General features: G+C 35.5%; 2 protein-coding genes and 1 long non-coding RNA gene across 3 annotated transcripts; 1 reads left to right on the top strand and 2 right to left on the bottom strand.

Moving 5' to 3' along the window:
• Positions 1-9,471: 9,471 nt before the first annotated feature.
• LOC145043548 (uncharacterized) lies at positions 9,472-11,476 on the bottom strand. The gene is made up of 5 exons (XM_078992240.1): positions 11,092-11,476; positions 10,592-10,669; positions 10,373-10,472; positions 10,086-10,228; positions 9,472-9,705 (listed from the first exon to the last, which is right to left on the bottom strand). Exons 1-5 carry the CDS (start codon positions 11,386-11,388, stop codon positions 9,490-9,492), a joined length of 834 nt encoding a protein of 277 aa, XP_078848366.1. The 5' UTR covers positions 11,389-11,476; the 3' UTR covers positions 9,472-9,489.
• Positions 11,477-14,019: 2,543 nt separating this feature from the next.
• LOC145043534 (uncharacterized) lies at positions 14,020-16,142 on the bottom strand. Its single transcript, XM_078992222.1, has 5 exons — positions 15,792-16,142; positions 15,366-15,443; positions 15,163-15,262; positions 14,930-15,072; positions 14,020-14,377 (listed from the first exon to the last, which is right to left on the bottom strand). Exons 1-5 carry the CDS (start codon positions 16,092-16,094, stop codon positions 14,162-14,164), a joined length of 840 nt encoding a protein of 279 aa, XP_078848348.1. The 5' UTR covers positions 16,095-16,142; the 3' UTR covers positions 14,020-14,161.
• On the top strand, positions 15,374-16,108 carry LOC145043542 (uncharacterized). The gene is made up of 2 exons (XR_013681058.1): positions 15,374-15,465; positions 15,588-16,108. It is a non-coding gene; the product is annotated as an uncharacterized LOC145043542 (long non-coding RNA).
• Positions 16,143-18,334: the final 2,192 nt, after the last annotated feature.

Genomic DNA, 18,334 nt, shown 5'->3' with positions numbered 1-18,334 from the left:
AGTCCCCTGTTTTACAGAAAAGTATGGTTTCAGCCCCTCTACTTTGAATATCTCGCAAACTGGGCCTTATTGGGCCGAAATGTTCATTTTTGGCCCATTATGCTTAAAATTTCACCTTTTAATCCCTCAAAAGAGTATATTTCCAAAAAATACATTGTTGAAACTATTTTGACTCATTTCAACCATCAAAATTCGTATATTGTCATTTTGGGCCCTTTTATGATATATTTTTAACATTTTGAGTCCAAAAATGAGTTTTTAGCCCAAAGATGTTCACTTTGACCAACTTGGTTATTTTTCTAGAAATGATTTGTATGTAATGATATAATTTATACTAGTTTCATACAACATAATCTAATTCTTGGTTTTAAGGCCTTTTTGACTAGATCCAACACCACAATCACATAAGAACATATACATACACATAGAAATCACACAAACCATACATATACTCATAGATCTACACATTTGCTTGTATTCCCCTCCCCCCCCCCCCTCAAAACTTATAAAACCGAAAAATAGGAGGTATGAAGCTCACCTTGAGTTGTAGTTTCGGTTTTGAAGAGAGAAAAGAAGAAAATTTCGATCCTAGCAAGTCTTCTTGGTAGATTTCGAGTGTAAGGAGGTTCTAGGAGAGTGATCAAGATTTTTATATGGATTAGAAGAGGATTTTGATAAAACAAAGTTCCTAAATCATAGATCCAAACTTGATATTACCTTAGGTGAAGAATTTTGTGGAGATATCCTCTTGAAAGCTTCTTAGATCTTGAATTTTTGGAGAAGAAAGGAGGGAGTTTCTTGAGAGAAAAATGAGTGAAATGTGTGTGTGTGTGCTTGAGTTCGGCCAAGAGTATGAAGTGAGAGAGAGAAATAGAGTTAGATAGTCATGGAAGTATGTGAGTGCATGGATGTTTGAGTTTCCTTGCATGGAAATCCCTTGAGTAATGGTGAGGTGGCACTCACAAAGTCAACTCCCTTTCTCTTGGACTTGGGCCGAGAATGGGGAGAGTGAGAGGAGGTTTTTGGGCTTTTTGCTCCTAAGTCCATATTATAGTTAGGTTGGAGGATTGTTAGTCCTATAAAAATATAAACGTGATTTTTATGCTTTATTAGGCTTGCTTAGGTTAATTATGGTCCAAAATAATTCATAATATTTGATTTATTTCACTCTAGGCCCAATATGGCCCAAAACAGTGAAATAATTGGAAGTGGGTCCAATTAGAGCCCATTTAAGGGTTCTAAGCCCAAGATAGTCAAATTGGAAGTTTATTGGTCCATTGGACCCAATAAGGAAGTCCTAGTCCAAAATGGACCTAAACAAGAACTTCTAGGGTTTCCAATTGCTTGTTGACTATTTGTAGTGCTTGTATGAAGTGTTTGATTGAAAATTTGTTGTTATAGGGTAAGTATCATGCATGCTTTCATGTCTTAGATTCATAATTCTTACTTAAATGTTGAAGTTAAAAGGCACAAAATTTCTAGTTGTGACACATGAAATTGAGATAAACAACATAATATACTAGTTAGGAGTTTACCTTTTTATGTAGCTTGTAGAACTTGTTGTATTTGGCCTTCAAGAACTTAGTGCCCCAAGTGTGACACCTCAAATGGTGTATAACACACCTTAGACTAAGAATGACTTTTGAGAGAGTTTATGCACACTAAAATCGGTTATGGATATCCAAGAACACTCAAGCAAAACTTATGTAACCAATTTTAGGCTATAAGGTGTCATATATATAGCGTAGGAATCCAAGAGTCATGGGTAAACCTTAATCCATACACTTGGTCTTATTATCCATGATCCATGATTCAAGTGGGCTAACTCTTCATGGATTCAACCATAAACTTAGTCCATCATGTATTATAAGTCCAAACCATATATATAACTAATTTACACAATTAGTCCCCATAAATTTAGTTAGTTTCTTTTGATCACTAAATTAATTATTGATTAATACTAATTAAATCATATGATTTCATGTTAATATATTAGAACTTATAATATATTAATAAATCATAAATAACCACTTCTCAAAAGTCCATCCTTTCAAATTGTCGTGGAGATAAGCAACCCAAATGGACCATGCTACTCTCGGGTCAAGTACATACCAATTATAGTTATGAGCTTAGAAACCTAATCCGACAAAAAGTACTTTATCGTAAACTCACTTTTTACGATTCCCAGTGTCGTGTTGGTTTTGTCACGAAACTTCGACATGTCATAACTTATTCGTTATAACTCTGATTTCGACATTCTTTATATGTACGAAAACCTTGTGAAATATACTACGACTTAGTTAAGATTATTTTTTTTTAAATAATCCTCTATCAAAAAATTCATTTTTGACGCTTATCGTCTCGAAATTGACTAGTCCGAATCTGCGGGCGTTACATTATTAGTATTGTAGGGATTCAAAAAGTGTTCATCTAGACTTCAGAGGTTATATGGTCTTGTAAGTTTGGATAGTAATGAATCACTAGCATTAGTAAGAATTGGTTGTCAGCATATCGATCATTGGAAGGTAGGAAGGATCATAAATCCTTCCATTTATTGTATGACGTGGAGACTTAGTCAGATCGAAGTGTGTAACGCCCGCATATCCAGGCTAGTCAATTTAGAGGCAATAGGGGTCGAAAATGACTTTTCGACAAAAGATTATTTAGAATAAATAATCTTAACCAAGTTGTATAATATTTCACAAGGTTTTCGTACATATAAAGAACGCCAAAACTCGAGTGATAACGAAGGAGTTATGGCCCATCGAAGTTTTACGGCAAAACCGGCACGACACCGGGAGTCGTAAATCTTAAATTTATGATGGAGCGACTTTTAGCCTTAGAAATATAAATGAAAGTAGTCGAATAAGATAAACCGAGAGCATCCATAAAAAGAATGCCCAAATCTGACTTCGTATGAGGAAGTTTTTATATTTCGAAGATTCGGCTTAGCAATGCATGGCCCGAAACTCAAATTTTAGTTCGAGCAGTTTTTGGCTTACGCGACCTAAATGAGAGTTGAAAATCTCATTAATAGGAACTCAACGGTAAAAAGATAGACGAAAACGGAGTCCATATGAAGGAGTTACGAATTCTTCGCGGTCATTTAACAGTCTAAACGCCTCCTACTGTTAAATTTATGATCGGTCGATAATTAGTCAATGGAGTCTAAATGAAAGTTGTACATCTTGATTTTACCTACGCGTGGAAAAAAATACAGTCGAAAACGAAGCTCGTATTCGAGAGTTATGATTTTTCTAAGTTTGAAGGCTGATATGCGATAGGGGGTGACCTGGCACCACTAGAATTGGACACGTGGCACCACCAGAAGGCCACCGCATGCCCCAACTCAGCGAGTAGGTTCTCCTACTCGGCGAGTCCATCAGGATTTCACACTATAAATAGATGTGTCGGGTTCCATTCATTCTCACACCTTTCCTCTTCGACTTTCTCTCTCTAAACTCTCTCTCTCTCTCTCTCTAGCCCCCCTTAAGCCCCCTAAAGTCTAGGTAAACCCCCTAGCACCCGAACGGAGCCCCGAGGCTCCCAAAGCCCTGAGAAAAGAGCCTTTTGGCTCAGAAACGCTGCTCCAGCAAAGCCCAGTTTTCTTTAAAATCCGTTGTAAGTGAGCTACACTTACGCAATTTTTAATATAGCTTTTAAATAATTATAGTAATGTTATTAGGTCCTTAAAATAACTATTTGGGATATTATTATGAGTTATATTGAGTGTTATTTAACGCTTATATAATAATAATAATAATAATAATAATAATAATAATAATAATAATAATAGCTAGACTATTAATTTGTCGTGGTTGTCATTAGACTAAACTCTAGTGGTAATGATACTAGGTTTTGTCTGAGGGAAATTGTTTTAACATTAACGAAGTGTTGTCCGAGTACCGAGTCAACACCTTATCAAGTGAGTGCGTAGTTACTTTCATCTTACACATAGATATGAAGTATTTTATATAAAGTACGTGCTATGTGTGAATATTATCTGTATAACTGCTATATATGTTGAATGAACGATTTTATATTTGTTTTAAATGATTTAAACTGTATATGTATTTTATATCTACAATAATGTTGGGGTAAAACATTGGTAGATGTAATAGATGGAGTATGAGTTGGATGATGAGTTGAGAGGTGAAATAGACCGTGAGTTGAGGGTGAGAGGTGGATGATGTGAGAAGCCTTTTTCCCAAATGATGGCCCCATCATTCAGCAGAGTATGGATGACAACCATGGACTATTCTAGACAGTCCAGTGGAGCACTAGTGGGCTCGCATCCTGTAGGTGTTGTGAACTATGTGTTCACCGGTGTACTCTAAAAACCCATTGACACGTATTGCGAGTGGATATTTTCGATAAACGAAATAGCCCTGGCAGCTATGGATTTAGTGCCTGTTGAGCAGACCTTGGCAGCTATAGATTTAGTTCCCGTTGAGTAAACCCTGGTAACGATGGATTTCATGCCGGTTCCTTAGGATGATCCTTAGGAATGAATTAACGAGGAGTAGCTGGTTCTAAGGGAAAACCCTTAAGAGTAAAGAAGATAATGGGGATGGGTAATTGGGTTAACTATTTGATGATTAAACATAATAATTATATTATTGTGGGTTGAAAACCCTATGTACTCACCAGGTTTCCCAACCTGACCCACTCAGTTTATTTATATCACATGTGTTGTTATGAAGTCACATTACACTGAGAGATTAAAGAGATGTAGATCATTAGTGTAAATAAATGTAAGTAATGTTTATGATTATGTTTTTGTATTGACGATGACATCCCAAACGTTTTAAAATGAATAAAATACGTTTCTTCGAAATTTTTTTGATAACGTATTTAACATGTTTTTCTGGGAACAAATTTCGCAACATTTTTATGAAAAGAAGTACTCTGATTTTTACAAAGCATAAACAAAATCGGTATTTTCTGGCCGTGAAAAATGGGGATGTCACAAAGTGGGGGAGAACCCTTCAGGTACCCAGGACAGAAGCAAGCGTGAAATTGGGATAAGCCCATATCCCCATCAGGAAAGGAAAGGTAGCTCAAGTGGCTTCTTTTATCGAGGATAATGTGAATTGGAAGTTCGGGAAACTTCCAGACTTTGGGACCACACCTGATTGATGTGTAATAGACTATAAGGAACCAGGTTGAGGATCCCAATCAGGACATGAGTTCAACGAGGGATGTTTGACCCTGTGTGTACTCGAATTTGGATGTGTTCGGATTGGTAATCAGCGATAAGACCATGGTCAGCGGTTAAGTTAGCATGGGAAGTGATGTAAGACTGTGGGATAGTCGTAGCATTCACCAACAACCAAATAGCATGGAAGGGGTTGTAAGATTGCGGGATAGTCATAGCATTTACTGGAAGACAGATAGCAAGGAAGGTGTTGTAAGACTGCGAGATAGTCATAGCATTCAACAGCAGCCTGATAGCATGGGGAATGCGGTAAGAATGTGGGGTGGCCCGTAGCATTCACTAGTTAACAGGTAGTGTAGAAGTGTTGTAAGACTTCGATGTGACCCATAGCATTCACTAGTTGGCAGATAAACTAGAAACATTGTAAGACTGCAGGGGTGGCCTGTAGCATTCGTTAGTTAGCCGCTAATATAGTGGTATAGTAAGACTGTGGGAGTGGATCGTAGCATTCACTGGTGGTTAGTTAGTATGGGAGTGTTATAGGACTGCAGGTGGCCCGTAGCATTCACCGGTCCTTATTCGACAGTAATAATGTGACAGATTTGTGATTCACTCACGGATTCCTTCAGATGATTTAGGCTAGGGCGGGTCAGTCGCATGAATGTGAGTATACCACAGTAGGATCATATTCGGGAAATGATAGGTCAAAGGAGACTGGGCATGATATAAGAATACAGTTATTTTGGTAGCATTCACCTTTTTGCGTCAGATTCAGTGACGATAGGTTGTCATCCAATCATGATCGGATGGATCAAGAGGATTGAAGGAGCCATGAATGGCGGTATAAATAGGACAGTTATTGTTAGACGAGGTATCCTTCGGAGGTCGCGTGGGGCGAATGAAAGGTTGCTTGTTGGCTCAAAAACCGGGTAGGAATCCGATATTTTGGATAGTGGCAGACAAGATTGGGATCTAGGGAAGTCAAGGTTGATATGGAAAGCAACTAGATGGTGGTATGGTATTCCGAGTAGCGTAACAGATTTGGGATCCTTATGTGGAGTAGTCATTGACCGGGAGATGCTAAGCCACTTGTAGTGGGATTAAATAATCTCAAAGTAATCGATTTGACTCTGATGTGCAGCTCTCGTCTTAGTCTAACCGTTGCAAAGATGGATCCTCTACTTGAAGGATTATTTGGACTATCTGTTAAGACGAGCATTCGACATCTGGATATGGTAAGTGAATTCATTTGGTTGGTAACACCGAGATAATCAGGATCAGAAGTGGTTGTTCGATCAGTTATTTAATAAGGAATTGGCACGATAACGGTTCAACGGGGTCGGTTTGTCGAGGAGTCAGACCAATGCAGATTTCAGGTCTCGGAAGGGTAGATGTGGTCCTCTGTAAGGGATTAAGGAGTCGTTCTATTTGGGTTTCGAAAGTACTATTAGGGTTAGTTTCAGTTGCTTTGGGAAGGTTGTGGTATTCACAGGATTGTGGTTGTGTTGCTCAGGTTGCTTGGTATGCCAGGGATGGTACTGAATGATTTCGAGGATGAAATCTAATTTAAGTGGGGGAGAGTTATAACGCCCTTTCCTAAATCAATTCCTAATTCAAGGTTGTGGCCCGAATAGTGGTCATCATAAGGATTAGGGCCTTTAAAAAGGTAATATTTAGGCCCATTTGGATGTGGATAATGTAGATATGTGACCCAATAGTTCAGTTTGCACTTTGAAGTTAATGGGTAAAATGAGAATGTAGTGTTTCAGACTTCTTTTATGAATTATGGATTTTAGTTCGATGTGTTTTAAGTCAAATGTAATTAGATAGGGTTGTAGAGCTCCTCAATATCTTTCTGTGGATATAAAGAACGTCGAAAACGCAGTTAGAACGTAGAAGTTATGATCGTGTCAAGTTTGGGTGGTTTGGGGCCAAGCTGAGTACGTTGGGCGTACAAAAAGGTGTACGTTGGGCGTACTATTGAAATCTTGTGTACGTTGGGCGTACATAATCAGTGCCCAAACCCTATTTTTCATGGTTTAAACCCTCTTTAAGCTCCTTAACTCCACCAAACCCACTCCATTCTCAGCCTCTACCCCTCCAATGCCCCTTTCATGAAACCCTAACCATAGATGATCCTTTTGAGCTAAATGAGGGTGATTTTAAGTGCTTTGGAGTATGCATGGTGCACCTTGGAGAAGAAGGAACTTCTTGTAGAATTGTTGGTTGCATTGGAGCATATAGATGTGGACTTTGTTCACCTAGATCTATCTTCTAGAGGTATAAAGTTTGAATCTTGATGATGCATTTGTTAGATCTTGCTAATTTTGGATGTTATGAGCTTTTGGTCATTTTAGTGCATAAAGTTTAGATCTTGAAAGTTTGTGACCTTGTTATGGATAAAGTTGGAAACTTTATCCATCTAAACATCATTGTGATTCAGATATGAAGGTTGGAGACTTGGACTTAATGGATTAAGTTGAAAAAGATGCGCTTTTGGTCCCATTTGATGCTTAAAGGCTAGATCTTGGTGGTTTGGACCATTCTAATGGATAAATTTGGAAACTTTTAGGATTCATAAAAATGTAATATTGATCCTTGTATACCTTCCATGAGAGTATCATGATGTCTTAATGGATTAATAAGTTAAGGTTTTAGCTTTTGGACCTTTTCTAGAAATGGAAAGTCATAAAGGTAGAAACTTTATGACTTAAAATGATGTTATGGAACTATATTTGAGTGTTGGATGAAAGGACTTAAGAGATTAAGCACTTAATGGAAAACTGTTATTTGGCCGGGTACACCGCCCGTACCTTCGAGTACACTGTGCGTACACGTATGGGGTCCCGATTCGGGTTGGTAAGTACGCCATGTGTACGAGCTGAGTACATTGGGCGTACTCAACCTGAAGTTTGATTTGTTGACTTTGACTTCCGTTGACCGTTGACTTTTGATCAAGTTTGACCTTGGGCCAAACTTGAGGGTTTTGGCCTATTTACTAAGATTTTATTTGGTTCTGGTATTGATAGCTCGGAAAGCCGGCTGGGTAGCAACTAAGGATTTCTTCCGGGGAGCTTCTGCATTCGAGGTGAGTCTCCTCACAATTTGTATGGGTCGAAGGCACCAATGCCAGACCATTTGGTTTATGTGTTGTAGGAAGACTCGGGGGTTAGCCCTAGGCATTATGTGTGAAAGACCAGGAGGTGGCTCTTGGCACACTATATGCTATTATGTATGATAGGAAGACCTGGGGATTAGCCCTAGGCATTATGTATGAAAGACCAGGACGTGGCTCCTGGCACACTGTTTGTTAATTAGCTAAGTAGAGTAGTATGTATGCTAGTTGTCTTTATGATGTTTGCATGGAAGACCATGAGGTGGCTCTTGTCTGTAAGAGCCAGTGGTGGCCCCTAGCTTGGCAAGAAAGACCATGTGACAGCCCTTGGTATAATGGCAAGACTATGTATCGACACATAACACCTTTTATTGATTATGATATATGAATGATATCTATGGATCATGGTTATGTATGATGGTATATGATTTATGTGCTTATATGCTAGACAGTTTACGGTCGAATAAGACCGAAAGGGTAGCCAACACCCATATATGCTAGACAGTATGTTGATATGTATGGTGTGTGATATTTGGGGAACTCACTAAGTTTCGTGTTTACAATTTTCTTTTTTGGTTTCAGGTACCTCCAGGTTTCAAATAAAGGAGCTCGGGACGATCGCAACATACACACCTATGTTTTCTGCAATATGTGATTTCTAGGAATGAACTTTGATAAATGTTTTATTTGAAATGCTTTTTAATGTATGAACCAAGTTAAAAATGTGTTTTAGTTATATTAAAAATAAAATTTTTGATCATAAATTTTGGGATGTTACAAAAACACATAAATTTAACTTTTATTGAGTATTTAAATAGTTTAGACATTAAATTGACCTAACACTTTTATCACCTTGTATTTAAGTGCTATAAATAAAGTTGCCCCAAGTTCTATCCTACATCTTTCCGTTTAAAAAAACGAAATATATTAAATAATTTGATTCAAATTATCAAATTTCTGAATGTACAAATGAAGTATTTTTAAACATAAATACTTTAATGAACTAGAATGTAATAAATAAGTTTAATAAATAAACATAGATAATGTAATAACTAATTTCTATTTAAAAACTAATTTCGACTTTTCAATGTTGATAGGATACAAAATAATTTGTCCCATCTAATTATGCGTGGAAAACGTAAATTCTCCCCCCATTCTCATTATCAAAATTATAACGTTAAATGATAAGACATTTGAGTGATTAAAATAAAGTTTGTTATTTATGTTCATCTTTATGAAGATTGTGAAGAATATACAAAGAAGCAGATGACAAAAATATACAAACGGAGTAGCTTAACAAGTCCAAACCAGTCGAAATTGTCACCATTTTGCTCTTCTCAAACATCTTTACTAAAAGAATCATAACAATTACATGACCAACTTTTGTCTTCAATTCATCAAGCGAACTGATCTTCATCCATTTAGGTCGCTCCTTCAATCCAATCAAATTAATTAATTAACTATATATCCCCACATCTTTTACACAAATAAACTATTTATGCTATGTTTGTTACATCCGACATGACAACCTTTTGGTACATCTTCTAGTCCCATTGGCATTGGAATCAGTGTCAAACACAGTACCATGTTCTGTCTTGTCCTATTCATTATGGTCGCAGTCGAACGTGCACCAAACACAATAAACACAGTTCAGTCTGTTCTATCACATGGTGTCCCACTTTTGATGAAAAAAATATTGCAATTTTTGTCTCACTGTCATCGGTTATGGTCCCATTCCAAATCCAATACAGGTCAAACACTGTACAAAAGCATGTTATAATGTAAAGTAAAAAGTGCTAAAAAAGAATTTACTCTCAAAGCAAACATCCCAAATAGGGAAGAACCCTTTATAGCACGATCATCTTCTGGTGCTATACTATCTGGTGCATTACTGATGAATAATCCGTACAAACCCACTGCAAATATCAGCATAACTGTCCCAGCAAGATAAACATCTGCATTCAGATTTTAAAAATACAAGCAATTTTTTAAATACCTTTACTTGAAAATAATACAGATTACAGATTAAACGTAAATAGTTACTGTTTTTTGTTTTTCAAAATTTTATGGGGACAAAATGTAGAAGCTAGTAAACTCACCTATTGCTTCAACCAAACGCATCACCATTTTTCCTGAAAGAGATCCTTTCAAGCAGCTTGTCCAGTAGATTTTATATGCATCAGCAACATAAACACAACCCTATGAACATACAAATAAGTAAGGATCACTTTGATTCATCCAAACATAACAATAGAGACACAGGAAACAGAATTACAGATAATTTCACTAAAACAAATGAGTGTAGAGAGAATTATTACATCAAGAAAGCATAGCAACGAGCCAGCTAATGAACCTGCAACAGCCAGAAGTGCCAAAAACCGGAAGTCAAATATCACCTGTTCAGTAGCAGACATGGAAACAAATGGATGTATTACAAGACTGCAAGAGAATCCATGGTCATTCTTTATAGATAATTCCACCGAAAGTACAATAACTAGCAGATTAATCACTTTGAATGGCTTCTGTTTTGGAGAATTGTTCTAACATTAGAGAACAGGACTAGCTCATTAAAATTGTGGATCGATGCTGATTGATTGGAAGAAATAAGCTGTAATGGATAAAAGAAACAAAAAAATGAACTGCTAACAGCTTACAGAATCTCATGATAAAATTTCAACGTTGGAGCACATACAGAATAGAAACGGACACACATAGCAACATCAACCACATATACCTAAGCAAATAATCATATTTCCCCAAATCTCACTGAAAACCTAATATAATAAGAACAAATTAGGTCGCAGAACGAAAAACGTACCCTTTCAATGTTAGACTCGGTAGATCTCACGGACTGCAAAACTGGATTACTTCCGTTAGGGTTTGCAACCGTGTAATTGAAGCTGTTATCTGACAGTTTGGAAGACGGATCGACGACAGTAGGCGTTTTGGGGGAAGACGGGATTGACTTTGACTTTGGTTGTGGCGGAGGTGGAGGAGATTGTGGTGGGACCAGAGAAGCAAATGAAGTGGAAAAACGTCGGAAATGGGAGGTGGATTTGGTGGAAAGAAGTATCGGAAATGGTCCTCCACCGGAAATGGATACTAACGGCGACATTTTCCGGGAGAGAAGTGTGTGTAGAGATTGAGGGGAGCGAGGGAAGGGTAGTGGCGGCTATGTATCTTCTGGAGGGTGGGGCTTGGGTTTTTGTGGCGGGTAGCAGTTTGAAAGGAACGGTCGTATTCTCTCGCGTGGTGTACAATGGAATTGTCCGGATTCCGGAAATAGAATCGTATTTTCCGATAATTGTATGTTATAATTTTATAATAATTTTCGCATTTTATGAAGTTATTTATTAAAAGGCGAACTACATAAAAACATAATATTTTTCCTTTTTTTTTTTTTTTTTTTTTTTTTTTTTTTTTTTAATTTAATCATTGTATTTTCTTATGTTTAACAAAATAGTTCATCTAATTTTAACAAAAAAAAGTTCATCTAATAAAGACTATTCCCTTAATTTGGACAAAATATTTAATAATCAAGATTTTGTTTTTCAAAAAACAAAAATTGAAACTTCTCCATAAGCTATAACAAAATAATAATTTTTTAAAACAATAACCCAAAAATATTACGAACATGAACTTATATTAGCAATTTAACAGGTTATTTTAATGAAGTTTAATTTATTTTTAACTAAAACAACAAAACTCTAACAATATTTTTCTATTTTTATCGCAATAAGAACTTGTTTTTTTTTTTTTCCTATTTTGGTAAAGGCCTTATTTTTTTATATATATATTTATTTATTTTAAAGTTGTTAAAACTAGAAAATAGATGTTAAGACATTATTTTTTGTCCTTTTTTTTTAGAAATTAGAAGAAGAAGAAAACCACAATGATTTTATGTATCTTGTGTTTGTGGCTGCTACCACCAAAAACCCAATGCCACATACCATAGACATATCGCTCAACGAAATATTTTGGTGATTGTTCACACTAAAAAACACAAATTTAATTACCTGAATATGACTGTAAAAATATATAGATGTTAACATAATGTCTTAGTTTTAAATCTATTTATTTATAGAAGGGTAAAACACATATGAAGCTTTTATTTTATCTTTTGAATTTTTTTATTTACGGAATTGGAAAGTGTGGAAGTTTCAAAATGCAATTCATGTCGAAAGTTTATTGAAAAGAGAAAGAATCAAAGTAAGGATATGGAAGTATATGTTTTGGGGTAAAGTCCAACCATCAAAAAAAAGTTGTTATTAGGAGAACCAGGAAACCATTCCTATACAAATACAAAACATACAAATAAAGGAAGAAATAAATACAAATAAATGAATAAATATAACAAAATGCCACTTTTAACATTTTTTTCTAATTTGAAAAACATAGTCTAACAAAAAGACTATCCCAATATAATAAAAAAGAAAATTGTTATTGTGGATCAGTTAGAAAAGGAAATTCTTTAAAATGTATTGGTAACCTACTAAACTGGTAATAAGATGTTATTGTAGTCAAGACTAAAGTTTTTTTTTTTTTGTTTTTTTTTTTTTTCAAAACAATCGGCTTTTCAATAAGTGGCGAATCTAGAACCAAAAACTACGTGGTTACTTATGTAAATAAAACTAAAAAAAATAAAAGAGTAAAAATTACTAATGATATCGGATCGGGTTGTATAACTTAAAATAATTAAACATAACTTCAATATTTATAATAGTTTTTATATCTTGAAATATATATTAATAATTATATCATTATCGATACTTTCTAAAACACTTGTTTTAATATATGATATTAAACTATCATTCAAAAATTGAAATATATAAAATATAAGCAGGAAGAAGTGGCACCCGGTGAAAGGACAATGGTTGTCGGTGGCCAGACGACAGACAGAAGGATCTAACGGCCAGACATGCAAGAACCTTATGAGGTGTCAAACGTTAGGAGATTTCAATCAATGATCACATTTCGTGAAGTTTTCTTTTATTATTGATCTATTGCCCAATAAATAAATTTTAAATGGATCGAGGTAGTGGACTATTTTAATTAAACTATAATATATAAAATTTAGGTTGATGTATATTTTTTTTCCCAAAAATTACAAGGTAGATCCTATAACACTAATGAGATAGTTCACCAATTTTTTTATATATATTTTATATTAATATTACTAATATTAAGAAAATTAGGTAGGTCCTAGGACCTACCTACCTTCAATGTAGCAAGGCTTTTGCTTTCAATGAAAATAAAATATATAATTAAACCATAAATTTGACAAAATAAACAGTAAATTGAACAAAATATGGTAGCTTTGTAATTTGTGTCCGTTAAAATGAGTATAATAGTTAGTAGATTAATTTTCAGCACTTTGTTTCAGATTTTAACAAAATGACCATTGTAAATTGTAATGGTGAATGAGTAAGGAATCACGAGTCACAAATTTTTTAATGAGTAACATTTTTTTATATATTCTAGATATACTGTCTCACTATGCATGCACTACGAATTTAAGACTGCTTCTTACTCTCGAGGTAACGTATTAGGGTATTTTTAAGGGATTGTAAATTCTTCAAATTAGTGACTTGTATGAAAGGAAAAATAAAGGAGGACAAAAAGACTTTTTTTATACTTGTAAATTTGTCCTAGTTTATTTTTCCTTTCATTTTTCCAAATGTGATTTATCATTTTCTCAAAAAATAAAAAACATAATTAACCAAGTGTAGCCGACTAGACCCAAATATACAAGAAGCAAGACTTCATAGAAGATAAAAATTTACAAGTAATGCATATATAATTTCCTTTTAGCTAAACTATAACTCCAAGTAACAATACACATGAATCGTTCTACCAACATATTTGTCATTCCATTTGTACCAAGTTAATTATATGGGTTCATCTTTGTGAAGATTGTGAAGAATATACAAAGAAGCCGATGATAGGAATATACAAACCGAGTAGCTTAAAAGATCTAATCCAGTTGCTATGGTCACCATTTTGCTCCTCTCAAACATTTTTACTAGAAGAATCATTACAATGACATGTCCCACTTTTGTCTTTAATTCATCAAGCGAACTTATCTTCATCCATTTTGGTCGCTCCTAAAAGTCAATCAGATTCCATTAGACTTGGCATAACAGGTAGAACTGCGACTGAGACTGATATCAATATCTCTATCTATCTATATATCTATATGTGGCTAAATGCGTAAATAACAACGTATTTTTATCTATTTGTTTACTATAGCATTTTACTATTGGATGATATGATAAACAAATGAGTAAATTACACGAATGGTCCCTATGGTTTAGAGTAATTTGTACGTTTGGTCCCTACCTTAGTTTTTTAACTCGGAAGGTTCCCACTGTTTGTTTTTATTACGCGTTTGGTCACTGTCTTACCTAAAGAAACTATTTTGCCCTTGATTTTTTAATTTATTTAAATAAACACACCCCGAACCCACCCCCTTCATCTTACCTTACCTACCTCACCGTTTTTCCCTATTTAAGCGCGTAACAAAAACAAATTGTAAGGACCTTCCGAGTTAAAAAAAATAAGTTAGGGACCAAACTTGCAAATTACCCCAAACCATAGGGATCATTCGTGTAATTTACTCTAAATAAATGAAAGTATGTTGATATTTTAAGACTTACCCTCAAAGCAAACATCCCAAACAAGGTGGATCCTTTGAGAGCACGATCATCAGCTGGTGCTACATTACCAGGTGCATTACTGATGAATAATCCATACAAACCCATTGCAAATATCAGCATCACTGTGCCAGCTAGATAAACATCTGCATCCAGATTAAAAAAAAAGAAAAATATATTATTAAATTTACTAATAGAAAAAAAAAAATAGTAAAGTAAAATTGTGAGAAACTCACCTATCGCTTCAACTAAACGCAACACCATCTTTCCTGTATGAACTCCTTTCGAACAGCTTGTCCAGTAGACTTTATATGCATCAACAATATAAACACAACCCTAGGAAAAATTAATGACGTCAGCAAAGCATCACCTATTTACTCTATCGTATCAAGGAAAAACAGATATAAATATATACATAAGTGAGTTTAAGGATGATTACATTTAGGAAGCATAATAAGGAGCCAGCTAAAGAGCCTGCAACTGCGAAAAGTGCCAAAAATCGGAAGTCAAATATCACCTGCCAAATACAGTTCAAGAATGTAAGTAGTTATGAATAAAATAATTGGCAAATCATTAAGGAATTTCTCAATCTTCTTTTTTGCCTTCTTTCAAGATTTTCATCGGTATGAATAAAATAATTGGCAAATCGAATTAATAACAGGATTACAGAGTTTCAACTGCATCTCTATGACATCCATTTTCGATGTTCGTCATAAAATAGGGATTCTGGAGCAAATACATAATACAAACGAAACGAAGACATATATCAAGTAAACCAACGAATACATACACAAAAATCATTATATTTCCCGAAATCTCACTGAAACCCTGATATAAAACAGTTAAGTCAGCATAAAAGGCATACCTTTTCAATGTTGGACTCTGTTGACCTCACAGACTGCAAAGCAGGATTACTTCCGTTAGGGTTTGCGAACGCGTAATTCAAGTTGTTATCAGAAGCTTTGGAAGACGAATCGACGGGAAAAGGTGTTTTAGAGGAAGATATGTTTGACTGTGACTTGGGTTGCGGCGGAGGTGATGGAGATTGTGGTGATGCCAGAGAAGCAAATGAAGTTGAAAAGCGTCGGAAAGAAGTCGTGGCTATTGTGGATGTGGTAAGTACGATCGGAAGTCTTCCGCCACCGGAGATCGATACCAACGGCGACATGTTCAGTCAATAAATGTGTAGAGACTACAAACTAGCGAGGGTAAGGAGCGCGGCTAATGGCCATGTATCTTTTGCTGTGTGGGACCCCGGTTTTTTTTTTGGCGGGTAGTGGGTTGAAACGAACGGTATCTTTCATTTGCGTGGTTAATTTGGCAAGATAGCAAGGGGGGGGGGGGGGGGGAATTTCTTGCACAGTAAAGTTCTTTTTTTTTTGTTCCTTATGTTGTTTCATCACCTCCCTATTGTGGATTTTGAGGAGGCATCTAACAGCAATTGATCTTCCAAAGGTTGTTGAATCTATCTCTGTTCGTTAAATAGAAGGAGAAGGAATTGTTATTTTTATTAAGTAGAAGTGTCGGTAGGATAATTATTAAGTGTCGGTTGTATTATTTGTAATGTAACAAGAACCTAAGAATCGTTTATGTGGCAAAACTCGCGTGGGACAAGAACCTGGGAGTCGTTTATGTGGCAAAACTCGCGTTGTCCCATATCGGCAGGGACAAGACACCTGTCCTTTCAACGTGGAAGGAGAAGGAATTGTTATTTTTATTAAATAGAAGTGTCGGTAAGATAATTATTAAGTGTCGGTTGTATTATTTGTAATGTAATATAAAGTGTGTAACCCTCAACGACACACATATTTACATTATAGCCCCCTAGACTATTGAGGGTTACACATTTTATGTTACATTACAAATAATACAACCGACACTTAATAATTATCCTACCGACACTTCTATTTAATAAAAATAACAATTCCTTCTCCTTCTATGTTGAAATGACAGGTGTCTTTAATAATGGCTTCAATAATGGCTTTTTACGTCATTGCTTGCGTCATTCCTCCCGCCTCCAAAAAGACATATTTTTGAAAAAATGTTTTCTTTTATTGTTAATCTTCCATGAATGGTGTTTCTTTAGTGTTTTCTGAACAGTGACTGCAATTGTGTCTTGGTGCATGCATAATATGATTACAAAGTTGTTTTTTGATATCAGCAGGTAATTCAGCTAATTGATGAGAAAACTTTTCGAAAGGTTGTTCGAAGGTTTCAATTGCTTTCATTGCTTCCGGAGTGATTTCACTATCTGTTAATGAATAGACAATGAAAGTTTTATTGGCGTAATTCACTCTGATTCTTGACCTTTGATCTTTACCGTTGCCTATGCGTGATGATGCCAAATAGACACCGGCGAGTGCAAAAATTAGATGATCCTGTGTTGGTGATTCTCGTGGTAGATCATCTTTTGTTGGTTTTGAGCCGTTTCTTATTCCCATGTTTGCGAAAGTAATACTTGGGACAATTAGTTGAGAGTCTTCATCAAAAATTGGATAGCTAGAATGCATTTTAATGAATAATCCTCTTTCCTGTGTTTGTAAATCGTGTTTTATAATTTCTGATGATAGTTTGCACAACAGAAGGGAACTCGCTGATGCAGTGTAAATTGGTGCCTTCTAGATAGATGGTGTCGATGAATCCATGAATAAAATAATCCCATAAAGTCATAGGATCTGATAAGTTGGCTAAGAAAACTGCTTTAGGACCTGGGCGTCTAGCTACTGGGTAAAAGCCCATCAAGGAATGGACTTCGGTGTATGAAATGAGGCTGTCCCATAATTTGGCAAATTTTTTGGCAGATGGTTTTTTCATGGCTTCTTTTTCTTTGGTTGATAGAATGGATTCAAGGGCAATTTTTGCATTTAATTAGTTAAGGGATCTTGGGATGGATACAAGTTTTTGTGGTGTGAAGCTGGATATATGTTTTTGTGGTGTTAGGAGAACTGTTTTTGAACATTCGACGTTATCTTTTATTACTGCTTTGTATGCCTCGTTGTATGCGGTTTCTGCTTCATTTTTCATTCTGTAACTTTTATGAATGATATTTTTTCCAAGAATATATGAACTGGCGATTCCCCAATCGTCATATACTCCTTTGTTTTCTCCGTTGAAAATTACGTACCATTTCTTTATATTTTTATGATCTGCTTGTAGTGGTGGATACTCCTCCTGGTTTGGCGTCATGGTTTGTTTTTCTGTTTCGAGTGCTATTTGTGGTTGACTTTCATCGGATGATATTTCTTGAATTTCTTCTTTTGGTTGCTTTGTTGTTGAGCTGCTGGCTGCTTCTTCTTTAGATGCTGAATAAGATGATAGAATTTGTATTGTTTGTTGTAATTGCTCTTTTTCACGTTTGACTACTTCAAGCTGTCTGATTAATGATACTTCTTGTTCCTCTTTTTGTCT

The sequence above is a fragment of the Lactuca saligna genome, chromosome 1 (assembly GCF_052625555.1).
Source record: "Lactuca saligna cultivar CGN05327 chromosome 1, ASM5262555v1, whole genome shotgun sequence".
Lineage (NCBI taxonomy): Eukaryota > Viridiplantae > Streptophyta > Magnoliopsida > Asterales > Asteraceae > Lactuca > Lactuca saligna.
The sequence above is the reverse complement of the archived record's forward strand: the minus strand, read 5'-3'. Positions and strand labels throughout refer to the sequence as shown.